This window comes from Podarcis gaigeae (assembly GCF_964106915.1).
Source record: "Podarcis gaigeae genome assembly, chromosome: 16".
Lineage (NCBI taxonomy): Eukaryota > Metazoa > Chordata > Lepidosauria > Squamata > Lacertidae > Podarcis > Podarcis gaigeae.
The window spans coordinates 37,786,871-37,813,471 of NC_139693.1; the positions used below are offsets into that span (position 1 = coordinate 37,786,871).

The window sequence follows — 26,601 nt, forward strand, 5'->3', positions numbered from 1 at the left end:
GGGGAAAAACTTTGCAGAGACCCGGATGGCCTTCTGGAGGGGTGGGGGGCTGGCTGCGGGTTTGTTTCTAGAGGCACTCGGAGGTGGGGGGATCCCCCCCTCCCGGGGTTTCCCCTTCTCTTTCGTTTTGCAAACCTTGTGTGTGTTTTGGGCCAACCCCCCCGGCAGGAAGAGCCCCGGCCGAACCTTTGCAGCAGGACCCAAAGGAGGAACTGTTGACAATTAAGAGATGAAACTCTTCAAAAGATGGAGGCAGAGAAAGACTCTGGAAGAAGATTGGTGTGTAGTGATACGTTGTTGTTATTATTATTATGGTGTTGGTGGTTTGGGGAGTAGGTTGGGTTGGGGGGCGGAGAGGGGGGGTTGTTTTCAAGCGATTTTGCGGAGGTGGTGAGAGCGAGAGGCTGTTTGCAGGGCGGAGGGGAGCTGCTGGCGTGTCTGTGTTTGGGGCTTTAAACCCCGGGCATTGTTGCTGGGTGTGTTTTAAAGTGCTTTGCAGGAAAACGGCGGCGCCTCTCAAGTGTGGTGGGGGGGCACAGCTGGTGCATTGCATCTCCCCCCCCCCATCCTCCTCCTGCGACCCCTCGATCATGCGAGCAAAGGAGAAGAGCCCAGGAAGCTCCGCTTGCGAGTTGGGCTCAAACACGCTTTGGGGGTTGTTGCTGCCCCCGTAGCCCAGCCAGCGTGTTTGTTGCTGTGTGTGCCTCTTTTTTAAAAAATGGGGGGGGGAGATTTAACTCCTTCCTGGCCCCCTTTCCCCCAAACCTTGACTGAAAACACTCCTGCCCCTCACCCCACTCTCAGCCGTGGTTTGTTTTGTTTTAATGCACTGAATGCCACGCTAGGTTTTGAAGAAACGGGGGTGCATTGTGGGGGGTTTGCAAAAGTCGGGGGGGGGGGCTCTAGCCCATAAATCCCATGTTACATAATGCAATGTGTTTTTTAAGAGGCTGGCTTCCGGTGTGACTAGGGAAACAGTTGGATTATGTAAATGTGTGCCCGGGCTTGCCTGTTTTGCGTTTCTTCCTGCGAAAGAGTTGCTGGTTTTTCGTTTCCAACGTACGGGCAAGAAAACCCCGCCATCGTGGGAGGAGCGGGCTGCCTAATAAACTCCCCCCCCCCCACATGGCTGGCTTTCCTTGTTGCTCGTTTGAATGGGCAGTTTGCTTCTGCGCCCCCCGCTTGCCTTGCCGGGTGAGGTTTGCCCACCTGGCCCTTCATGACCTGACGGCTGAGCCCAACCCTGGCGACAGGGAGAGTCAGCAGGCCTTCAGGCTGGACTACCGATTTGCAATATTCACGACCGAGTACCGTTCACACGCACACGCGTCCCCTGTTAATTTAGGGTTAGGAATCCTCAAACAGGGGGTTGGAGGGGTAGACCGCGCTCCAGCTGCAGAATACATTTTACTTGCATTTTGAAAACTGGGCTGTTCCCGTCCCCATGATCCATGCGCTGCAAAAGCCGACTTCTGCCTTGCACGCTGCAAGCCCTCTGGCCCCATCCTTTCCCCTCCACGCTGACTTGCGCGTAGGACCTTATTTTGGTATATTTCTTTTTGTGTCTACGTGTGGCCCTTTTCCTGCAACGACCGAACTTCTGGTCTGTCTGCCCAGAGCGCACACAGAGAGTATGTTTCGCTCCCGGTCGCCCTTCAAACGAAGCGCTACCTCTACACGTTTTGCACGTGTATGCACCGACGCACACGTGTATGTGTTGTGTTCTCACCACCACCACCTTCCCCGTCCTGCAGCGATCGATCGGCAGGAGGCTGTACGACGAGGACGAGGACCTCTCCGACGTGGAGGAGATAGTCAGCATCCGCGGCTTCAACCTGGAGGAGAAACTGAGGAGCAAAATGTACCGCGGAGACTTCGTGCGACCCATGGAGGGGAAAGGTAACCCGGGGCGCCTCTCCAAGGCCTGGGCCCCAGCGCCGGCTTGGGAGACCTGGGCGCGCCGCCTGGGCGCGTCGCGGGGCGGGGAAGGGGTTTCCCTACCTGCCAGGCGGAAACCCCCGACGGCTTCTTGGCCCACGTGCAAATTGCCTGGTGAAGTTCGTATTTCCCGCCAGCATCCCCTATTCTAGGGGATCCGGTGACGAGGAGCAAGAGGGGGAGGAGGAGAGCGGGCTGGGAGAAGAAGAGGCAACGGCTGGGTGACTCACGCCAGGGGAGCCCGGCCGGGAAGCGAACCTTTTGCAGACGTGCGCTTCGCGGGGCGCGCGTCCCTTGACATGCCGATGGCAGCTTGGAACGTAGTGCATGGAAATAAAGAGAGAGAGGTTTCTTAAAGGAAGTGAAATGATTTTGCACCACCGATTTCTACCCCAGCCGCAGCCTCCCCGCCCGGATATGTCCACAGCGGGTGGCGGAGTTGACCTGGCCTGCCTTGACGCCCCTGTTGCAGTGGAAGCAGCAAGGCTCTTGCGGGGACCCCGCCTGCTCCCTCCTGCCTGTCGGGGGACCTCGGGCCTCCCAGGTGCACGTTCCTCTTCAATTCAGAGGTCTTGTGCACGCTTCCTGAACGGGTTTGAAGGATGCTAGTAGCAACTAGTTTCTTCCCCCCAAGAGGCTGCAGGATTGGCCTTGGTGTTCAGGCTTGGGGTACCTGTTTGGGTTAAGTGTTATGCAAGCAATTTACTGTCCAGTTCTTTATATAATTCTTTGCCACTCTCCCAATCAATCCACTTGTACCTCTTCCTTTGTGAATCTTTTTTCCTCTTTTGATGAAATGGCTCCTACAATGTAAGGCCCATTTAACTCAGTTATTACAATATGTAAATCTATATGTAAAAAAAATATTATAATGTTTTTCAGTGGAATTTTTTTCTGTTTCATAAGTTCATCAGTAACATGGAATGGGTGCCAATTTCAAATTCCCCGTTTTTCCATTTTAGAATATTCAACAATAAATATAAATCACACACAAATCCAGTATAGTTTTCTGTGACTTTCCTCCCTGCTCTTCTGCAGTTCCTTATTTTTCTATCAAATTCTTACTGCATATCTTAATTTATCCTTTTTACCCATTTATCCTTTTTAATTCCCTTAGTATATTTACTGCTCATTTATATCATACCTGCTTATGTTTTTAGTTGTCTACAGTTTGTTTTCATATATTCAATAAATCCCCCCCATTTTGCTACAAAGAGTTTATCACCCTGTTCTCTTAATCTTCTGGTAAGTTTAATCATCTCTGCATATTGCATCAATTTTAGTTGCCAGTCATCTCTTTTTGGGGTCAGATCCTCTTTGCAGTTTTGTGCATATATCATTTGGGCAGCCATGGTACCATACATAAATAGATTTTTCTGATATTTCATCACGAAGTATACCTAAAAGGAAAGCTGCTGTTTTTCAAACAAAAGTTATTTTAAACATTTTTTTTTCAATTCATTGTAAATAATTTCCCAGAAGGCTTTTGCAACCTTACAGGACCACAAGATGTGAAAAAAGTACTCTCTCTCTCTTTACATTTCCAACATACTAGTATATTGGATTTAGACTTACACATTTTTGCCAGCTTGGTAAGCGTCAAATACCACCTATACTTCATCTTCATGTAGTTTTCTTTTAACGAGTAGCATGCTGTAAATTTTAAATCTCCTTTCCAAAGTCTTTCCCATGCTGCCATATCAGTATTATAGTCTATATCCGTTACACAGTGTATCATTAACCATTTTAACCTTTGTTTCCCATTCTAATAATAATTTATACATTTTAGACATTACCTTTTGGTTGTTCTTTAGCAGGTCTTTTTCTAATTGTGAGGTTTGAGTTGTAAGGCCAATTTTTTAATCAATCTTAAAAGTCTCATTTAGTTGATGATATTGTAGCTAACTTGTTAAAAATCCACTTATTTCTTCAAAAATAGTTAGTTTATTCTCCCCTTCCTTCTCTGTTAACAATTCCTATAAGTTACCCAGTCCTCTTCCATGTTCTTTTCCCCCCACCGCTATAGCTTCTAGTGGTGAGAGCCACTTTGGTGTTTTTTTTTACAGCAAGTTTTTATATTTATCCCATACTCTGTATAGATGTTTTCTAAATTATATGTTGGTGAAACTTTCATGGATTCCAGTTTTCCCATGCCACAAATATGCATACCAGCAAAATTTATGATCATGTCCTTCAAGATCCAAAATCTGTGAGTTCTTCAATAAAAACCACTCCTTTAACCAGCAAAGACAGAATGTCTCATAGTATAGTCTTAAGTCTGGTCTGGAGAAGCCACCTTTCTTTCACATCAGTCAATTTTTTTTGAGCCCTATCTGAAAAAATGGCTTCAAATAGTGGTTTGTTGGCAATAGATGCACCAGAGAAAAACCCCTGGGCAAGGTTCACATATAACATTTGTTTAATAAGCTGATAGGATAAATAATAAATAAATAAAATAAAGTAATAGCATTATGTGAACCAGCCTAACCTACCTCATAGGGTGGTTGTGAGGATACAATGGAGGGGGAAGAACTGTCTTCAGCTTGGAAGGAAGGTGGAAGGTGTAGTCAACAAGGCCCCATCTGCACTAAACATTTAAAGCAGTATCATATTTTAAACCAGTGCTTTTTTTGCAGGGGGGCGCATACAGTGGTACCTCGGGTTACATACTCTTCAGGTTACAGACTCCGCTAACCCATAAATAATGCTTCAGGTTAAGAACTTTGCTTCAGGATAAGAACTGAAATCTTGCTCCGGCGGTGCGGCAGCAGCAGGAGGCCCCATTAGCTAAAGTGGTGCTTCAGGTTAAGAACAGTTTCAGGTTAAGAACAGACCTCCGGAACGAATTAAGTACTTAACCTGAGGTACCACTGTACTCCTAAACATTTTGTGAATCTTAAGTTTGGCCTCATTGAGGGGTTGTATTTTAATATAAGTAGGAAAATGAGAGTATGCCTAAACATGTTTTTAGGGAAAAAGCACTGGTTAAGCCACTCTAGGAACTGAAGCTCTGCGAGGGAAACTCTTAGCACCCTTAGTAAACTATACTTCCCGTGATCCATGGGGTGTGTGTGGAAGTGCTGCCTGTTAAAAAGTGATGTCATAGCGCTTTAACGGTATTGTGCAGATAGGGCCCAAGTTGTCTTTATGCTTTGGTTATGGACTTCCTGGAAGGCTTTTGGAAACTGGGCTAGATGGATGTTTTGTTGCTCTCTCATGACTTTCCCCCTCTCTCATATTTTTCCTCCAACCAGATTTCACTTTTGAGTATGTGCAGCGAGAAGCACTTAGAGTCCCCCTCATCTTCCGAAGTAAGGATGGACTGGGAATTAAGTAAGACAGTACTCCTAATGTTTAACAATATACCTCTGTTTCAATTGGATGCGTAGCTTGCCCCATTCCTTATGAGGAATGGCTAAGGGAGCTGGGCATGTTTAGCCTGGAGAAGAGGAGGTTAAGGGGTGATATGATAGCCATGTTCAAATATATAAAAGGATGTCACATAGAGGAGGGAGAAAGGTTGTTTTCTGCTGCTCCAGAGAAGCGGACACGGAGCAATGGTTCCAAACTACAAGAAAGAAGATTCCACCTAAACATTAGGAAGAACTTCCTGACAGTAAGAGCTGTTCGACAGTGGAATTTGCTGCCAAGGAGTGTGGTGGAGTCTCCTTCTTTGGAGGTCTTTAAGCAGAGGCTTGACAACCATATGTCAGGAGTGCTCTGATGGTGTTTCCTGCTTGGCAGGGGGTTGGACTCGATGGCCCTTGTGGTCTCTTCCAGCTCTATGATTCTATGATTCTATGATTCAAGGGCCTGGGGTGGGTAATAAAGGCCGCCGGTGGCCTTTCTGAATGAAACATACACACAAGGGCCGACTTTTGGGGGATATGCAAAGGAAGCAAATCCCGAAATAGAGGGGCTGGCTATGTTTTGGGGTTTGCCTCCTTTGGAGTGTCTGCAAAACCTGAGTCTGGTCTTCCAGTAGCAAGACAGAGAAGAGTTTTTCAGATGGTGTGGCATCCCATTTTAAAGGACCACTTCTCTTGCCTTGGGAACACTTTCATTCTCATGAAATGGAATTGCCCTCAAGGTGTCATCAGACTTGACACAACCTTAGCACAACCCAGCATTGGCAGTGGACAGGGAAGACAGGAGCTGTTCTTCCAAGAATAGCTGGAGGTTCATGGGTCCCCCTTACTAAGCAAATAACTGCTGCTGGCCTCATAAGCCTAGTAGTAGTGGCTGAAGTGCCTGAGCTCTGAACAAGGAAGTCTTAACATTCAAATCCTGGTTGTCCCATCAGTAAAGTAGGTGAGCTACTCAAAACTCAGCCCCAAAATCTTCAGTCTAATATGGGGGAAACCAATGCTGACCTACTTAACAGGTCCGCAGTAGGAGAACTAAGTTAGTGTCTGTAACATCCTTCAAATGCTCTAAAAAGTGGTGATGTGTATTATGAGTTTGGGGTGGGGGACAGAATCCGCCATTTGCTTTTTCTGACAAATCCCAGCCACCAAGTTATTCTTCTCATCCCTGAAATGGCTAAGTTTAAAATGGGCAAAACACATTTTTACAACCCTGGGTTGGCCTGTGGAACTCACTGCCACAGTTACGGTGAGGTCCAGTAGCCTAAACTGGCTTTTGAGAAAAGAAAAAATTAATAAATGGACTGTCGATCTGCAACCCCAATACCCGGAAGCGTAGCTCCCATGCTCAGAGATGATATATCTGCCTGAGCATCTGATTTGAAGAATTCTTAACACCCTCATTGGGAGCTTTTGTGTGGCGTGTAGCCAGCCATGGTCAGAAGGCAGGTTGCAAGCGCTGAGGGAGAGTGGGGCAGCCCAAGATGGCAGTTCTTGTGTAAATTTCCTCTTGTCTGTGTTTACCTCCCTGAATTCAAATTGATCCCCTCCTTCCTTTGCTGATTTCAGGATGCCGGACCCAGATTTCACTGTACGAGATGTCAAGCTGCTAGTTGGTGAGTTTGGTTTAGATACGCTGCTTTTCGTGCTTTGGGGGTTGGGGAGAGAGAAAGAAAAATTACCTCTGTTGAAGACTGCGTCCAAAAGTATTCAGATGCCCACATATTCCTTGCATAAATTGTACAAATAGGCCCACAAAAATGACTAGTTCACATAGCTGTATTTGCCTGGTGTACTCACAAATAACCTATGTGACTCCGTTGTCTACCTGTCCCTACCTGTGTTAAATTAAGCCTCCTTATTCAAAGGTAGTGTATCTGAGTATTAGATTCTGGAGACACAACTATGTTGCTTTCGTGCCTTTCTTGTGGGCTTCCTGGAAATCCTCAGGTCACATCTTAGCACTCTTGTTGTGCCACGTAATAGCCTGAAAGGGTTTGGGTTTGGAGTGAGGAGGATAATATCTCTTTCTGTTATGAAAGTTTTCCTGTAGTGTCACTTGGCGCAAACCTTTATTTACCATGGGTGATGAGACATGGCGCTCACAAGCCTGTTGGTCCCTACCATGGCTTTCCCCACTAGGCCACATTGCCTGGGGCAGGTGGGCGTTGTCCCAAACACCCAGAGAACACCAGGTTGGTGAAGACTGATTGAAGCAGTAGGTACAACTATTTTGCTAAGGATAATGGCGGTCCATTTGCAGGACAACACAAAGACCCAAGGCAGCTATGTCCTAGAGGTCTTCAGTGCCCAGGATCGCTGCGTAATACATACAGAATAAGGATTTTATTGAGCCATATTAATCCAAATGAAAGTCAAACATTTGCTTGTTAGCCACGACATTAAGTGTTTTTTCCTAAGCCAGAAATGAGACACCCACCACTTAGCTAGAGGGCACATATAATCTCACAGTTTTTTTTCATACTGTAAGGAGGTGAGTTCTTCCCAGGTGGGGTTGGTGTCAGATGGGGATCTGTTGTTGAGCCGCTGTTTTGTTCATGTGTGTGTCTTTTCTTTTAAAGATATAGCATTGCACTGTAAACTTCTTAAATGTATAAAGGCCTTGCTGGATTCATTATGCAGAAAGTTGCTAAAAGAAGCTGCAAAGGACATATTAAACATTATAATCTGTATAAATGATGCACATTTGTTTACATCTGCAGAATTGTACATAATTTATTCTTCTGCTAGCCATGTAGCTATACAGAAGCCTTACCACAGAGTACACTCATACCTCGGGTTACAGACGCTTCAGGTTGTGCGTTTTTGGGTTACGGACGCACCGAAACCTGGAAGTACCAGAATGGGTTAATTCTGGGTTTTGGCACGTGCACAGAACCACTAAATCGCGTTATGCGCAGAAGTGCCGAATTGCAACCCGTGCGTGCGCAGGTGCTGTGGGTTGTGAACGTGCCTCCCACACAGATCAATTTCGCAACCCGAGCGTCCATTGTACTTCTTTCTTGCAAGCTTAGGCTTCTGGATATTGCCAGATACCATCCAGATACCTTCAAGCCTATCTGTTTAACCATGCGGGCTGAAAACCTGCTTTGAAAACGAAGCATTCCTGAAAGATCGAAAGCTGTTCTGTTATGCACTTGGCTGTTGTAAGCACAGTTATATATCACAGCATAATGTCGCTAGTGCTGCTGCACTGTGGGAGCATATCCTAAGATGCTGTGCTTGTGCTGGGAGAAGAGTGGCTTTATGGAACAGACTCCCTCAGGAGGTTGTGGACTCTCCTTCCTTGGAGGTTTTAAAGCAGAGTGGATGGCCATCTGTCAGGGATGCTTTAGCTGAGATTCCTGCAATTGCAGGGGGTTGGACTAGATGACCCTCAGAGACCTTCCCAACTTTCATCCTATGATTCTATGGTTTATGTAAGTTGGGTTTCTCTTGAACTAGGTTAAACCTGGGACAAGAGCAGCCGGGAATGGATGGCTTGACTTTGCCCAGCTGCAGTGCCCCCACTGCTGGTGGCAAAAGGGTAGCATTGCACCTTCTGGCCTGGCAGACATTAGATCACAAATGGAGCCGATTGGATCCCATCTGGCTCTCTAAAGGTCCTGATCCTCGCCTGCCTCCTCAGTGTCCAAGCTGTTGCACTATCTGCTTGCTTGCAGGACAAACGTCGCTGGCAGAGAATGGCTGACAACATTGGTACATGGCAAATGAGGACCTTTTGGGACCCTCAACAGCAGGTGTGGGGCACACAGATATGTGCTTGGCACTCTGTGAAATGTCGCCCCTGTCAGTGCCCATTTTTGGTGTTAAGTCAGAGGTTTTGTGTGTGTGTTAAGATTGCATCTAATCCATCAGCCTGAGCCAACATAATAAATGTAGACGTGGCGTACTTTTTAACAACAATGCAAAATGAAATAGAACAAAATCCTTAGCATAGGACCGCTGGGTGGGGTGCAAGTGTTTCAATTCCCCGTGCCACTCTTTTTTGCAGAGAAGAATGCTTGCATTACTTCCTTTTAGCCACACAACAACCCTGCAGGGCGGGTCTGGGCAAGAGGGAGGGTGATCTTGAAGATCTGACCTAGCTGCAGCCCTTTGAAGGATGCCTGAATGACTGTGAGGTCTCGTGTGTGTGGTCTCCCTTTCCTGCTTTTAGGATCAAGTTTATTAGCTAGAAGCCTTTCCATCTCTGGGCCGCAGCAAGGAGTTAATGGCACCACTTGGTTTTAACAAGCTAGAGTAATTGTCTCTTTCCTTTTAAAGGGAAGTTTAACGGTTTTCTCTCGTCTTTGGGGGGGGGGGTGAGATGCCCACTCCTTTTTCCTTTCCTCTCCCCTGATGCCACAATCAGAGCCCGGACAAGCGTCTCTTGCCATTGTGAGCCTGGTCCCCCTGCTGACCCAGAGAACTACCGGAACATCAGCCTTTTGTCTATCATCGGGAAAATCTATGCAAAATTTTTGCTGTCTAAGCTGTCCCATTGGGCATACGACTCAAATTTGATTGGCCATGAGCAAGCGGGCTTTAGGAACAATTATTCGACCACTGACCATATGGTAATTATGTATCATCTTGCCAGAAAATATTCTGCCCCGAGTCGGGGGCGCCTATGTGTCGCTTTCATAGACTTAAAGGCCGCCTTCGACAGTATCCCAAGAAACTGTCTATGGAAGAAATTAGAGAGATGGGGCATAGATAGAAGGCTGTTATGGCTTATAACCCAATTACACCACGGGTCGTCGGCTAGAGTGAGACTCACACCGGCGGGAAACCTATCCAACGAGGTCCCAATAAATAGAGGAGTACGCCAAGGCTGCATTTTGGCCCCACTCCTCTTCAACTTGTTTATTAGCGACATGAAGCTCTTTCTGAGTGAGTCTCAAGCCAACATTCATGCCCCCCGCCTAGCTGATTTTCGCTGCCCTCTGCTCCTATATGCTGATGATGCAGCGATCCTTTCCTACACTAGAGTCGGTTTATGCAGAGCTCTAAAGATTTTTGCGGCCTATTGCAAACTCAACCATCTGACAATTAATCATGGAAAATCTAAAGTACTGGTCTTTACCAGGTCTCGGAAAACTTACAGCTGGAAGTTAGATGGAGTCCAATTAGAACAGGTTTTCAAATTTAAATACCTGGGAGTCTTTTTTCACTACAACCTAAGCTGGAAGCCACAGATACAGTATTTACTGAACAAAGGGAAAACAATACTTTACACTCTACTCCAATTTTTTGCGGTCGACGGAGCCTTCCACATCCCTTCTGCATTGAAGGTGTACCACGCAAAAGTGGTTTCCACCCTCTGTTATGCTGCCCCACTCTGGGCCCCAGGGTCCAATTTAACATCGCTGGGGACATTGCAGAATCAGTTTCTCCGTCGCCTCCTGAAACTCCCCATGTGTGTGAGCAATGCAGCCATACATCTGGAGCTAAGGACTGCATCATTGGAGACTGTCATCTGGAAGCGAGTCTTTGGCTACTGGCTGTCCAGCTGGCATAGGCTTCCCGACCATTACCTCTTTCAGTGCCTCTGGCGGGATGACTTTGTTAATCCGTGGGTAGGAAAAATCCATGCCAAACTTCTGAGCATCGGAATTTCCCCAGCAGACTCCTTAAAGATGAACCTACGCTCAGCCAAAAGCCTTATCGAGCAAAGATTAGCAGACATTGAAAATCAACACAACCTCTCCAGGGGTGGGGGTGTCTGCTCCCCCAGGTATCATGGAATAACCCCACCACTTGGCCTTCCATCATATATGTCATCTCTTTCATCTGTACCACACCGACTTGCATTTATTCGTGCAAGGTTTAATGCTTTTCCATCGAACCTGCTGAGCCACAGATTTTCCAAGGGTTTGGTGTCTCCGCTATGCGAGTGTGACGGGAAAACAGTTGAATCTCTTCCACATATAATGTTCAACTGTCCCTTACATAGCATAGCCAGGACTAAATTCCTGGGTCCGGCTTTACTGCGCTTGGTTGGCAGGCCTGTTGAGTCACATGCCGCACTGCTTTTGCAGGATACAGATCCTTCTGTAACTCTGCAGGTGGCGAGATTCCTGAATGCGGTTATCTCACACACAAAAACCACCAAAAAACAACATCAACAACAAAAACTAATCGGACAGTTATGATGAGAGTGCATGACGGATCTCGTCTCCAGTTCTCCTTTTTCTGTGAACCGTCCCTTGGATCTTTCCGGGCCCCAAGCTGTTATTTGTCACTGCTCAATGACCCACCCTTGCATCGTGGTGTTCCCCTTCTGTTGTTAGATGTATTGGTTTTTATGTTTCTGTGCTTTTAGGTTTGTACATATTTTATGGGCTAATAGCCGTAAATAAATAAATTTGAATTTGAATTTGAGCCTGGTCCACCTGCCTGATGTGCAGGGAGCTGTGAAGCCTTAGGGAAAAGCTGGCTGCTGAATCATTTTCTAAACCTAGTAACTTGGATTTCAGCTTTTTGCCCTGCAAAGTCTTTCCTGTGTGAACTGCTCTGTGGGCCCTTGTTCTGTGTGTCTGAATTCTGGGGCTATTTGCATGAAGGAGGAGCCTTGCTTACTGCTGAAATACAGTGGTACCTTGGGTTACAGACGCTTCAGGTTACAGACTCTGCTAACCCAGAAATAGTACATCAGGTTAAGAACTTTGCTTCAGGATGAAAACAGAAATTGCATGGCATTAGCTAAAGTGGTACCTCAGGTTAAGAAGAGTTTCGGGTTAAGAACGGACCTCCAGAACGAATTAAGTTCTTAACCTGAGGTACCACTGTAGTGGAAGTGGATTCTCCTTGGATAACGTGCTTATTCTTGCTCCCCTTGTGGTTTTCAGTCCCATCAGGAAATGCTTTCCATGTCGATTTGGCTGCAGAACCACAGAGCATTTGACCCCTTGAGCTGCAATGAATTCTGTGGGTGTGGGGAGAAGACACTGCTTAAGGGTTATCAGGTCATGCTGCTGCCCCATTTCTGAGAGAGAGCAGGACCTGGGACACACTAACCCCTCCCCAAAATGGGTTGGCTTTGTGAGCCTCAGGCTTGCATTCTGTCTCCTCCTGTTCCTCCTCTTGCTTTCAGCGGTGGAATGCCTCCTTTCCTGAGCTACTGCCAAAGCATGGTTTGCAGTTTCCTCCAAACCCAGTAGTTTGCACAAACTGCACTTAACTTGAGAAATGGAGCCAGCAAATGTTTCTGCAGGCTGCTCTCCCCCTGAGCAGCACATTCCTCAAACTGAAGAACTGAATCAGCATTGCAGGGCTTGACCCTGAGCAGCCATCAGACCTGGGCATCCTTGCCCTGGGACTAGATGCCCTCACCTCTCACAGGGCCACAGCAGCAGCAGAGACGGCGGCAGGAGCTTCAGAGCATCTTGCCCGACTAGCTGCCCATGAGGCTACTGGGGAGGAGGGAGCAGCACATGTAAATGCCTGCGTGGATCGGCACCTGGTGGAGATTCAGCTCCCATGCAGGCTACAGATCTTTCCCAAGCTACGGTGTTCCTTTCTGACACCTGGAAACAGATCTGCAAAGCATGCTGTTGGTTGGTTGTGTCACCAGATCCCTGCTGGGCTGGAGGTTGGCGTGACATTCTTTGTTTATCTGCAATTGAGATCAAACCAGTAGCATAGTGACACGCTGGCCCCAGCACCCTGGTTTGAGCCCTCTGTTGTCTCCCCAAAGCTCATCTGCCCAGCAGTTGATGCCTCTTCCAGCTGCTCCCGTTCCCATTGCCTCTTCCTCATCTGGCTTTGGGGCTGATTCTGTAGACTTCATCTCCAGCTCTACCCAAGATACTTGCCTAGTAGTACATTTCAGCTGAAGAATCCCAATGCTATTACAAGTCAGCCAGCCCCCTGACACTCATTGCTCTGGCTTCTAATATCTTGGTTGCTGGGATTAACCAACACAAAAACGCTTAACGTTACATTACTGTGTTTTGGCTGCCTTGCATTTTATGGATTAAGGGTCTATTGACATGTTCAAAGACGTCATGGTGTTGCATGGTTGCTAATGAGCTACAGCTAATTGTGCTTCTGGTGTGCAGGCAGGACATACTGTGGCTGCATTCACAGTTAGAACATGAAGCCAGGAGTGGCTGACATGACGCATTCCAGATGTTGGAATGCAACTTACATCAAGCCCGGCCAGCATGGCTAGTGGGTAGAAGTGGTAGGACTTTTAGCCCATGCCATCTGGAAGAGCACCATGTTGGCTACCCCTGTGCTAAACTGTGGCTTATTTAAGAAACCACAAATAGCCTCACAGACGATCAAACAAGCGGACGTTGGTTTCTCCGAAGATTGGTTTGCTTTCCAGCGGCAGTGGCTGGACAAACGATGGTTAGTCTCCTAGGCATGGAAACAAACCACCCTTTGCTCTAAACAAATCACAGCTTAGTGTTGTGCATGGTCCAGGCCACTGATGTGCCCAACGAGATTATGTGCCTCAGTATTGTCATAGTGTTTCATGCCCAGTGGTGAGTCTTAGCTAATGGTGTTTGTGATGAAATAGGTGTGTGCCTTGGGCACACTCCTGTATACTTGTGAAGTGTCCCCTTGTTTTGCATTGACAATTGCTTGTGCTTTTTTGCTCACGTTAATACTAAATACAGTTCATGCATTAAACTATGTTTTACAGTTAAAACTATGAATATGCAGGAGGCAGTGATGGCCACTAGCCTAAATAGCTTTAAAAGCGGGCTACTGAAGGCTCCTTGCCATGATAGCTGTGCTTCTGAATACTGTTGCTGGAAAACACAGGGAGGGGAGGGTGCTGCTCCTGTGGGCTTCCCCCAGCCGCCTGATTGGTCTCTGTGAGCCCAAGATACTGGACTAGGTGGGCCATTGCCCTGATCCAGGAGGGCTCTCGTCTCATGTTCATGGCGGATCGCTTGACCCAGTGCTGTCACCTGGATCACAAGGGCAAAGAGAGGGCATGTCATTTTCCAAAAATGGTTCTGATCAGCTGTGGTCAACTTCCCGACTCGAGTGAAAAGCACTTATCTCAAAGGTGTTCGCCAAGGCAAAGAGCTTCAGTTTTGGGCTTCTGCGTTATGGCAGGCGCCAGCTAACTTTTTCAGCAGGGGGCCAGTCCACTGTCCCTCAGACCTTGTGGGGGGCCAGACTATATTTTTTTTGGGGGGGGGGAGATGAACGAATTCCTATGCCCCACAAATAACCCAGAGATGCCTTTTAAATAAAAGCACTCATTCTACTAATGCAAAAACACACTGATTCCTGGACCATCCGCAGGCCAGATTTAGAAGGCGATTGGGCCAGATCCAGTCCCTGGGCTTTAGTTTGCCTACCCATGATCTATGGCCAGATTCCTCAAACTGTTGATAGCTGAGGCACATACTGTCTCCTCCTGAATTAAAAGTGGAGGCTTAGGTTCATTCATTCACTAGAAGCTTATTTTTAGCATGTGTAGGAGGGTGAATTTTCCTTTTCTCCCTCATCCTCCCAATGCTTTTGCACGAATCACTGATCATACTGGATGGAGGCAGACTAGAGCAATGACTCGTTCCAAGAACTAGCTGGGAACTTTCCTTTTGCAGCTAGGTAGATTCTGCTGGATCTTTGGCTCACTTGGTTATTTCTCTTGAAGTCACATCTTATGCAGAAGGTGCAGAGTTGGGCCCAGTATCTCCTAGCAGAGCTGCTAAATGCACCTGTCTGAAAACCTGGAAGAGCCCCTGCTAGTCAGTGCACAAAATTCTGAGCTAGATGGACCATGGTCTGGCTCGGGATAAGGCCGTTTCCTTACACCAAGAAAGTGTAGCTGTGTTGTTTAGTGGTTTAGAGTGCAGGACTAGAAACTGGGAGACCAGGATTCAAATCCATACTCAGCTATGCAGCTCGCTGGGTGACCTTGGGCCAGTCAATGACTCTCAGCCTAGCCCACCTCACAGGGTTGTTATGAGGATAAAAGAGGAGGGGGAGAACCATGTACATCGCCCTGAGCTGCTTGGAGGGAAAATGGGTTATAATAAACAAATGGCTTCACAATCATGCAGAGACAGTCTTCTGACGAGTCTCTTGCTGCTGTGTTACGGTGTTGGGAGTGACTGAGTCATCCAGCAGAGAAATAACCACCAAAAGCTGCAGAGAAATATCCATCCAAGCTGGTTAGAGAGAAGTGTGGCCTGAATGATAAACCACACAGAGCGATTATGGGCTGCCTCCTTCATTTGTTGACAAGTTGGGCTTTTAAACCAGTGGGTTAAACCACAGAGCCTAGGACTTGCCTATCAGAAGGTCGGCGGTTCGAATCCCCACAACTGGGTGAGCTCCCGTTGCTCGGTCCCTGCTCCTGCCAACCTAGCAGTTCGAAAGCACGTCAAAGTGCAAGTACAGTGGTACCTCGCAAGACGAAAGAGTTTTCCGTTTTTTGAGTCGTTCCGCAAGACGAATTTCCCCATGGGCTTGCTTCGCAAGACGAAACGTCTTGCGAGTTTGTTTCCTTTTTCTTAAAGCCGCTAAGCCGTTAATAGCCACTAAGCCGCTAATAGCTGTGCTTCGCAAGACGAAAAAACCGCAAGATGAAGAGACTCGCGGAACGGATTAATTTCGTCTTGCGAGGCACCACTGTAGATAAATAGGTACCGCTCCAGCGGGAAAGTTAAACGGTGTTTCCGTGTGCTGCTCTGGTTTGCCAGAAGCGGCCTAGTCATGCTGGCCACATGACCCGGAAGCTATACGCCGGTTCCCTTGGCCAATAAAGTGAGATGAGCACCGCAACCCCAGAGTCGGCCACGACTGGACCTAATGGTCAGGGGGTCCCTTTACTTTACCAGTTTTATATCTAGCAACCTGCTACCAGGTCATGGAATGTCTGGTCTAAGGCCTGGTTGACTGAGGTGGATAAAACGATACTACAGACTGAAAATGGAAGATAGCATTTCAGCATGCTTCCTTGCAAAAAAAAAATTAAATAAAAAACAAAGCCCTTTTTTTAAGTACATAGAAAGTTAGCATAGCAAGGGGTGTGGCGGGCTGAAACATTTCTTCCTGCTGTGCTAAATTTCTGCTTGCAGGGAATTGCTTCTTTATGGAAGGGAAGATTCCACCCCCTTCCTTTATTTTTAGAATTTTAATCTGAAGCAATAAAGTTCACTCTTATCATCTTGGGGTTCTTCCCCAAAGGATAGTGCCCCTACCTCCTTTGAATGATCTGTTTACCCATGTTCTTTAATACCATTCGTTGGGTGCAAACCTGCATTCTATTTATTTTTTACCTCTCTTTTGCTTTTTCTGCTTAATAAACAGGACCAGTTGAGAAGATGCTTCCCACCTGCCCCAGGATTGTAAGACTGAGAATTGACCTCTGACTCTCCCCTCTGCTCCTCCCCTTCTTCCTCTTCTTGTCCCTCGCTGCAGGGACAAGGGATTGGGGGACAGTGTATGTTTATTTGAACATGCGGTCTCCCTGCTACTGCGAAATAAAACCTATTTTTTGGTGGTTTGCTTCAAATTGGGGGATATCATCTGAATAGGCTTCTGGAAAGGCAATTAAGGAGTAAGGAGGTGGCCCTATTTATCAGCTTTCTGTATAAGAACATAAGAAGAGCTGTGCTGGATCAGGCCAGTGGCTCATTCAGTCCAGCATCCTGTTGTCACAGTGGCTAACCAGATGCCTGTGGGAAACAGGGAAATAAAGCAGGATTTGAGCACTAGAAAACCCTCCTTTCCCATGATTTCCAGCAACTGGTATTCAGAAGTGTTGCCGCCTCCCAGCTGTGGATTCGTAATGTAACCATCGTGGTTCGTTTATCTCCTGAAACCATAGTTTGTCTCCTTGTGTTACGGTTTTCGAGACTTGGTTTAGTTATTTTAAACATCATGCAGGGAATTAAAAACTTTGTTGTCTTTCTCCTCACCCTTTCCACATGTCCAAAATCATCTTACAGGGAGCCGTCGGATTGTGGATGTAATGGACGTCAACACACAAAAGGGCACGGAGATGAGCATGTCCCAGTTTGTGCGATATTACGAAACCCCGGAGGCGGAACGCAAGAAGTTGTACAACGTGATCAGCCTCGAGTTCAGCCACACGAAGCTGGCAAACATCGTCAAGCGCCCCAATGTGGTAAGCTGAGACCTCTTTGGCTGGTTATTGCGCTTAGGGTATTGGGCCATTGACACTGGGGCAGTTCGGTCCTTTGAGACCAGGGAGTAACCTGACCCTCTAGGTCAGCGGTTCTCAACCTGTGGGTCCCCAGATGTTGTTAGACTACAACTCCCATCATCCCTGAGCTCTGGCCTTGCTAGCTAGGGGTGATGGGAGTTGTAGTCCAACATCACCTGGGGACCCACAGGTTGAGAAAGGCTGCTCTAGGTGTTGGGTCACATCTTCCCTGACCATTGGCCATTCTGGCTGGAGCTGATGGGAGTTGGGGGACCCCAACACCTGGAGTGCCAAAGGTGCCCCATTCCTAGTTTATTCCCTAGTCTTAGCGGTCTTACTGAAGGTCCTCCTTTTTAGATGTCAGTGTACGTTGCTCCACTTAGTCTAAAATGTGATGAGCCTGCCCTGCTGCATTTTGGGGGTCTTCCTGTTGGTTCTGCTGAGCCAGTCAATGGGCATCTGCCCAAAAGTCCTATCCTGAAAGCATCACGTGTGTGTGTTTGTGTGTTTGTTCAGTGAACACAACAGAAGAACCTGTTGGATCTGACTCATGACCCCTCTAGTCCAGCATCCTGTTCTTACATTGGCCCACCGAATGCTGATGGGAAACCAGTGAGCAGATTGTGAGAGCAAGAGCAACTGGTATTCGGAAGTCAGAGCACATATAAATATAAATAAATATAGAACAATAGCCCAGACTTTGGAACTGCCTCCCTAGAGAAGTTAGAATGGCGCTCTCCTTTTTGGAAACTTGCTGCTTTTCATGAGGGAGCTAGTGGTGTGCTGGTTTGTAATTATTATTATTATTATTATTAATTACTACTACTACTACTACTACTACTGTAATTAAATATGTTTTAGATCCATCTACCTGTTTGTCTAATTGTTTCCCCCCCCTGTGTTTTGAGCTGTTCTTATTTTTAATATCTGTAAGCTTTCTTGAGTCCCTGTCGGGGGGAAAAGGCAGGATATAAATAAAATTACAGTAGTCATAATAAAGCAAAGGCAGCGTGGCTAGTAGCCATCGATAGCCCTCTCTGCCATGAGCTTGTCCAGGGGTCAGCAAACTTTTTCAGTAGGGGGCCGGTCCACTGTCCCTCAGACCTTGTGGGCGGCCGGACTATATTTTTTTTTTGGGGGGGGAGAACGAATTCCTATGCCCACAAATAACCCAGAGATGCATTTTAAATAAAAGGACACATTCAACTTACGTAAAAACACGCCGATTCCCGGACTGTCTGCAGGCCGGATTTAGAAGGTGATTGGGCCGGATCCAGCGCCCAGGCCTTAGTTTGCCTACCCATGAGCTTGTCTATTCCTCTTTTAAAGGTATCCAACTTGGCCGCTATCACTGACTCCTGCAGCAGGGAGTTCCATTGTGTGACTGTCTGCTGTGTAAAAATGGACTTAGTAATCTGTCCTGAATCTCCCAACCTTCAGTTGCGTTGGGTGCTCAGGAGTTTTAGTGTTATGAGAGAAGAGGAAAGCTCTTTCCTGTCCACTTTCTCCACGCCAGGCATAATTTTAGAAACTTTTGTCATGCTGCGTCTTACTCCCAACTTAGTTTTCTCCAAACTAAAAAGGCCCCAGAGCTGCAGCCTTTCCTTGCAGGGGAGTCTCCCCCCCCCCCCCGATCATTTTGCTTGCAGTTTCCTGAACTTTTTTCCCAACTTATCAATATCCTTTTTGAGTTGAAGCGACCAGAATGGTACTCAGGACTTCAAATATGGTCACACCATGGAGTGATTTGTGGTAGGGCTGTGATTGTAATCCGTTAGATTAATCAGTTAAAATTATTGACTAAAAGGCATCCTCAATTAATTGGGAAACACGTTTTTTAAAGAAGTTTATATTTAAAATATAATTTTAATGTAACAATTGCGGATGGCAGGGGCCCTCTTAGAAGAGGCGTTCCCAACCTCTCCATCCTGTTTGAAGAGGAATTTTTAATAAATTTATTATTTTATAATGTGATTATAATATAGCTTTTATTAATTTCTCAAAAGCATTTTACCCTGTTCTTCACCCAAAAAGCTTGATTAGCTTACAATGATCAGTAATAAGACAGGGATAAGAAACAGATGCATGTTTCTGCTTTCCTCTTCCCTTGAAATGATTATTCTAATCATAAGCAAATATATACAGGTTTGATTGATTGATTTCCTCCATTAAAACTTATTTTTATTGACTGACCTTGCCGTGCTCTCTTGGCTTGTATGCTTCTATGCTTCTTTGCTTCATGTTAACAGGGCTACTCTGGAGTAGGTAAGCAGCGGCTATGTGCCCTGTCTCTCATCTTCCTCTTTTAGTTCTATCCTGCCTTATTCATAGGGATCATCCAATGGAACTGATTGGCAGTAGACACAGGACCAAGGGAATTATTTCTCCATGCACCACACGGTGCATAATCAACTTAACCCAGTTCATCGTCCCACGATTTTGTTGTGGCTGCTAGTTGCAGGCCTGCAAACAGCCACTTGGCTATTGGATAAATTCACAGGGGACTGTCCTGTCGATGGCTGTTAGGCGTAATTGCTAGGATTGGAACCTGTAGTGGCTGGTAACTGGATTAGTGGAACTTTTAATGCCTTCCCTTCCCCGCACCAGGATTTGTTTCATTCTTGTAAAGGTTTCTCCATTGAGAAAGAGCAGCTATTTCTATGGATCAATGGAGAATCAAAATGGCTGCCGTAGAACCTTCATGCCTGGGTAACTGAATACGACTTGCTGGGAATGATGGTGGGACAGGACTGTGGTCTTCATGGAGTATCTAATTGGTCACTGGGGGAAGCAAGATGCAAGCCTACATTTGAGTCCAATCTAGCTGGGCTCTTCTTATGAGTCTTTATGGCTGCCTCCCTGTTTGATGTCTTCCTACACCCTGTCAATTGTTGCAGATGGATTGCTGAATCCGGGGGGACCTGTGGTGTGATCCAGCGCAGGCATGGCCTACTTGATGATGTGCACATCCATCTAGTCTGCCTGGTACCAGTCAATGGGAACTTAGATCTAAGTCTCCCCAAACATCTGTGCACAGTCTTGCAAATTTACACTCCAAAAGAGACTACGGCCCTGCGGGACTTGACATCTTTCCACAGGGCCTGCAAGACAGAGCTGTTCCACCAGGCCTTTGGCCAAGGCACAGTCTGACCCCCTCCTTTGGTAATCCTCACAGAACTCTAGCCCAATGGTTGCCATTAATTTGATTTTGAACTGATTTTAGAATGAATTGATTTTAGAATGCTGTTACTTTTATTGTTGTTAGCTGTTCTGAGCCCGGCTTTGGCTGGGGAGTGTGGGATATAAATAAATTATGATGATGATGATGATGATGCCCCAACATTTCATGTCCCCTAAATAAATAAATAAATGTTTGCCCTAACAAAATCCTAAGAATGGAGCACAAATGTGACATTGTGAGATCTAAGCCAGCCTCAGAAAACCATGGAACTGTACAGTAGCTGTGAGAGGAATGTAATCTTTGTATTCACATTTCTGGCAGAATTCAGCGTTGTGTGTTGCAGAATGTGGATTGCTTAGGGTGGCAGAGTTTTGGTTTCTTTTCCCCCCTGCACACACATAGCTCTGCCAGTATCCCTTCCTTACTCTGAGATCTTTCTCCAACATTTCCTGACTTAACTGGTTCCTTTGGATGCCCTTTTAGGTAGACTTGGTCGACTGGGTGGATAACATGTGGCCTCGGCATCTGAAGGAGAGACAGACAGACGCCACCAATACCATTTCAGAGATGAAGTATCCAAAAGTAAAAAAGTAAGTTGCTTTCGCTTCATTATGAACCACTCCCCGTGGAATCTCCTGCTGGTGCGAAGCTTCGGATGAAATTTGAACTGAGCTATGCGACCGGCAGACTCATGTGGTGTGGCTCTTGTTGGGCTGGAATTATTTTGGGACGCAAGGCAGGGATTGCATGTTTGAATGTTCTCTGTGTCAGTGATGGAACACAGGCAGGGCAAGGTTCCCAGGGACCCCAAGAGCTGTTTGCAGAGGTGCAAGGCATGACCGGTGAAAAAACTAGCTCAGCACAAAGTTTGGTTGCAGTCAGTTTGAGGTCTGATGTGGGACCTGAGGGCAGAGTGGCGCCCCTGAGGCGTTTCCCAGGTGCCCGTGATGCCTCTTAGCCTGCCTCCCACCCTGCGTTTTTTATTGTGATGTGGTGAAGAGCAATACCTCCTCACCCCGCAAAGTACACAGAACTGCACAGCAGGGGACTAGATGACCCTTAAGATCCTTTCCAGCTCCACTGTTCAGTGATTCTATGCAGTTAGAAGAGTGATACGCATTTGGTGATTCTGGCTGAGTGTCTGGGCACATCTGCCGATACGTTCGAGAGGTACTGGCCAATCAGAAGGGCCTCTGGCTCTGGTTGTAACCTTAGATAGGAGCAGGGCAAGCAGAATATCTTAGCAAAGTTTATTATTTAGTATTATTTATTCTGTCTTTGAGGAGCACGGGGCCAGGTCACGCTTTGAAACCCTTCCTGAAGCTGCTATAGGAATGTTCAGTTTTTGAGATTTCAGCTGCACCACTTTCATAGCCACAAAAGCTAGAAATGTGGGCAGTGTGGCATTGTTTTAAAGAAAGCTCAGATTCTCAGGAAGCTCATGTTCTGTGCTTTTGTCTGCATTTCTAAGGAACTGAAGGATACAAGAAGCCTTGCTAATATGTGTGCCTTTAGTTCTGTGTGCTTTTTCTAAATCTAAATCTAACGCTGGTCCAATTTTCTCAAATGGAAAGCAGACCAGCAAAAAAGCAAAAGAGAAATGAAAAGTGATGGTGGTTTTTGCAAACACAGATGGTGCCATCAAGTGCAGATGTTGATTTTGGCTGCGAACTGCAAAGTTCTGTGCTGCGGATGAAGTTAGCGATTGTTCCATCTGCTGTACCAGTTCAGAGATGATGCTTGAGGAGGAGCTGGAGAATGAACTGGATCTGTTCCATTAAATCTTTTGAGGATGGTGCTTCTTTCCCCCGTCTCCTCCTTCCTTTCATTGATGTTCTGAATATTGTTGTGAATTGCTTCGAACAGGCAGTGAGTGACTTGCTTCCTGTGAAAGGCAAGGATCCCCGGATTATGGGACAACTGCCACTGTGTTGTTGGGGGGAAACAAATGAATGAAAAAGTGTCTGCAAACCTGGTGGCCTCAGGGCACAGAGAATTTGGATGTCTGTGTTTCGGTAGCGCTGTCTTTCTCTTCCGTACCAGTCGGCCTCTGCTGGGGGTGGAACATCTATATCAAGTATGATCACATCAGTCACTTCTCATGTAGAGGCTGTGGAAAGCCTTGCGGTTTGCACTCCCCTCCCTTCTTTTGCATGCAAAATAAACTTGCACTTTCAATTTTAAAGTAGCTGGAGCTCCCCATTACATCCGGACTTGAGGAATGCTTGTTAATGTAAGATTGTTTTTGTTTACATAGCAAGATTTATATACTGTTTAATGAAAAATAAACAAGCTTATAAGCATACTTATAAGCATGCTTACAATTTTGCCTTGCTTCCTAACTAGACCCTAAAACCTGGGTGGGCAACCTGGGGCCCTCCAGCTCAGTGGCATAGCGTGGGTTGTCAGCACCCGGGGCAAGGCAAGTAATTTGCGCCCCTTAACCCGTGGATTTGTGCCCCCTAACCCGTGGATTTGCGCCCCCTAACCCTAACCCCCAGATGTTGCGCCTGGTGCGGCCGGCCCCCCTGCACCCCCACGCTACGCCACTGCTCCAGCTGGGCCAGTAGTTGGGGATGATGGAAATTGTAGCCGAAAATATCTGGAGGGCCAGAGAATAGCCATCCCTGAGCTAAACCTACCAGGGGATTCTGGTTAGTCTTGAAGAACCCCGCAGGAGGGGAGGGCGAGTGCCCAGCTTCTACCCATAATGCTAAATGAGGGGTGTGGAAGCTCTGGCCCCCTCCCAGTGTAGTTGGACTCCACCGCCCATCATCGCTGACCGTTGGTCATCCTAGATGGGGCTGCTGCGTGTTGGAGGGTCATTGGTTCGCCATCCCTGAGTTAAGCTGCTATTGAGTGTTATCTGAAATGGCTTTTCCTCTCGAGTCACATGAAAAGCAATTTTTTCCAGGTGTAAGTGTGAACCTTGCCCCCAATTCTAACTGAGAAATAAAGTGTTCCTCAGCTTCAGCCTTCAGAGTTTGGGGGAGCACAGCAAACTAAGTTCCATATTGTATATTTACTAGGGCTTCCATCCCTGCTCACATTGATTGCCACCCCATACCCTGAAAGTTTGCCTAAAACTTCTCCAACCACTGTCCAATTCTGCGATCCTCCTGCTGTTGGTCCTGCACACAGAGGAGAGGGGAATGAAGAGGAAGGAGTCTTCGTCTCCACTCTGCTTCTTGACACAAGGAGGTTTGAAATGGCAGTAGACCACGGGCAGAGAGGCTTCAGCCTGTGGCAGCAGTGGCAACCACGGGGAACTTGGGAAGGCCCTCATGGGCTGACCACCTGGCTACCCAGTCACTTGCCCCTCCAGACAACCTGTACCTTTCCTTTCTCGGCCACCTGGGCCACCCACTTGCTTTCTATGCCCCTGTTGTGTGTGCATGCTCCATAACCGAGCCAAGGGTGTGACAACCTGCGCAACATGGGAAGCCCTTAGCAACTTGGGACTTACTTGCCTTCAATATTGCCTTACCCCATATGTACCCACTCAGCCGCTTCAATCAGCCACATAATACCCATCCCACTTTTGTAAGAACTTGGTTGTTTAGTGTGGCGGCATCTACACTTTGGAACTCCCTGCATATTGAGATCGAGCAGATACCTTCACTGTACTCTTTTTGGCGCCTGCTTAAAACATTTTTGTTTCGACAAGCCTGCCCAGATGGCTAGAAAGTTGAGGCAATTCTTAACCTGTATTTCGACTTTTGGATGTTTTAAAGCAGGGGTGCCCAAACTTTTTTCAAAGAGGGCCAGATTTGATGAAGTGAACATGCATGAGGGCTGGCCAAAGTTTTAAGAATTTGTCCCCAATAAATAAACTGCCACAGGGGCTGGAGAAAACCAACCGGCGGGACAGATTAGGCCCCCAAAACGGACCTTGGAAATGTCTGTTTTTAAAGTATGGCTGTGAATTCTTCTCAATTTTTTTTTTGTTTTATCTTTTTGTAAACCAAAAAACAAGACACACAACTCAATCAAGCAGTATATGAATCTTATGAAAGAAAAGGGAAGCCAATCTGGGCCATTTGCTTGCTTGTACTTCTAGCCTGCTTGGCTTGCTCACTCTGCAGACTGTTGTTATTACAGTGGGGCCTCGCAAGACGAAATTAATTCGTTCCGCAAGTTTTTTCGTCTTGCGAAGCACGGTTTCCCATAGGAATGCATTGAAAATCAATCAATGCGTTCCTAAGGAAACCGCCTTCAGTCCAGGTCCGGGGACAGTCTGTCCCCCGACCTCTTCTGAAGGCTGGGGGGGGGATGACAAGGGCTTTTCTTCCCACCCCCAGCATTTTAAAAAACCCCGGGACAGCGGAGGACTTCTCCGCTGTCCCGGGGTTTTTTAAAATGCTGGCGGGCGGCAGCGCTGCCGTCCGGGAAAGCGGAGAAAGCGCTGCGTTTCTCCGCTCTCCCGGGAAGGCAGGCAGGGGGGAGCAAAGACTTTTGCCCCCCGCCGGCGTTCAGAAGAGGTCCAGGACCTCTTCTGAAGGCCGGTGGGGGGCGAAAGTCTTTGCTCCCCACCCCCCGCCGCCTGCCTTCAAAAGCTGTCCGGGAAAGCGGAGAAAGCGCTGCGTTTCTCCGCTCTCCCGGGAAGGCAGGGAGGGGGGAACAAATATTTTTGCCCCCCGCCGGCGTTCAGAAGAGGTCCAGGACCTCTTCTGAAGGCGGGCGGGGGGCAAAAGGCTTTGCTCCCCCCCCCCCGCCTGCCTTCAAAAGCCATCCGGGATAGCGGGAAGCGCTTCCCTGCTATCCCGGACCGCTTTTAAAATGCTGGCGGTGGGGAGCAAAGCCTTTCAGCCCCCGCCGGCCTTCCTGGACCTCTTCTGAAGGCCGGAGGGGGGGAAAGGCTTTTCTCCCCACCACCAGCATTTAAAAGAGGTCCCCGGAGATTTCCCTATGGGCTTTCTTCTTGCGAAGCAAGCCCATAGGGAAATTCGTCTTGCGAAGCGCCTCAAAAAACGAAAAACCCTTTCGTCTAGCGGGTTTTTCGTCTTGCGAGGCATTCGTCTTGCGGGGCACCACTGTATTTATTAAATGTACATACCACTCTTCATTTGAGGATCAGAGTGTGGCTTAGAGCAGAAAAACACTAAAATGCATGACATAATAACAAACACAATAATTCCCTCCCCCAATTGATTTCACACCACTGTTCATGTGGCCTACTGGCCACCTACTGGCAGCCATGCAAACTGCAGCAGGGCAACTTTTTCCTTTAAAAAAAAAAATCTCAGAAAGGAGATACAGTGGTACCTCGGGTTACATATGTTTCAGCTTACAGACTCCACTAACCCAGAAATATTACCTCGGGTTAAGAACTTTGCTTCAGGAAATCGTTGCAGTGGTAGAAGGAGGCCCCATTAGCTAAAGTGGTGCTTCAGGTTAAGAACAGTTTCAGGTTAAGAATGGACCTCCAGAACGAATTAAGTTCTTAACCCAAGGTACCACTGTATTTTGTAAGGCAGCAGACCAGTGCTGTGTTGGGTTTTCCTTGCTTCCCCAGCTATGCCTGTGATTTGCAGGATCTGCAGTTTAAGAGACTGTGCAGGTCCTCCTGCGGTGGAAGCTGTGGCCTTGTTAGTGAAACCCAAAGGGCGGTATCAGGATGAGGGCAGGAAATACCATCTGCATAATCCTGGCCCTTCAAGGGCATCCCTGTTCTTGATCCCAGACCTGAATGTGGTTTTTATTGTGGGAAGGTGTTTTGAGAGCTTCTTGGGGCACCTGCTAGAAACATTCCTGTATAGACAAGCCTACCCAGATGCTTAGAAAGTTGAGGTAATTCTTAATCTGGTTTCAACCTTCAAAGTTTCTTTCTTTCTTTCAAAAGAAATAAAGATCATCAAGCTCGAGACAAAACAAAATGACCGCCTCAGTTTCTCTCTCTTTTATGGTTGGCTGTCTTAACTGTACAGTGGTACCTCGCGTTAAGTACTTAATTTGTTCCAGAGGTCCGT

The 26,601-nt window shown here is 47.1% G+C and overlaps 1 protein-coding gene across 5 annotated transcripts in view; it reads left to right on the top strand.

Annotated features, from left to right (window-relative positions):
- The first annotated feature begins 137 nt into the window (after positions 1-137).
- KDM2B (lysine demethylase 2B) overlaps positions 138-26,601 on the top strand; it is a 92,648-nt gene continuing 66,184 nt past the window's right edge. For 2 of the 5 annotated variants that reach the window (XM_083716916.1, XM_083716917.1), the window contains exons 1-6: positions 138-279; positions 1,755-1,899; positions 5,193-5,271; positions 6,873-6,919; positions 17,234-17,412; positions 21,116-21,222. In XM_083716916.1, coding sequence (XP_083573042.1) covers positions 247-279; positions 1,755-1,899; positions 5,193-5,271; positions 6,873-6,919; positions 17,234-17,412; positions 21,116-21,222 — 590 coding nt within the window. In that variant the 5' untranslated portion in view covers positions 138-246. Of the gene's footprint in view, positions 280-1,754; positions 1,900-2,714; positions 2,749-5,192; positions 5,272-6,872; positions 6,920-17,233; positions 17,413-21,115; positions 21,223-26,601 lie in introns of those variants that run through there. The other 3 variants (XM_083716920.1, XM_083716919.1, XM_083716918.1) reach the window with 3 other exon arrangements.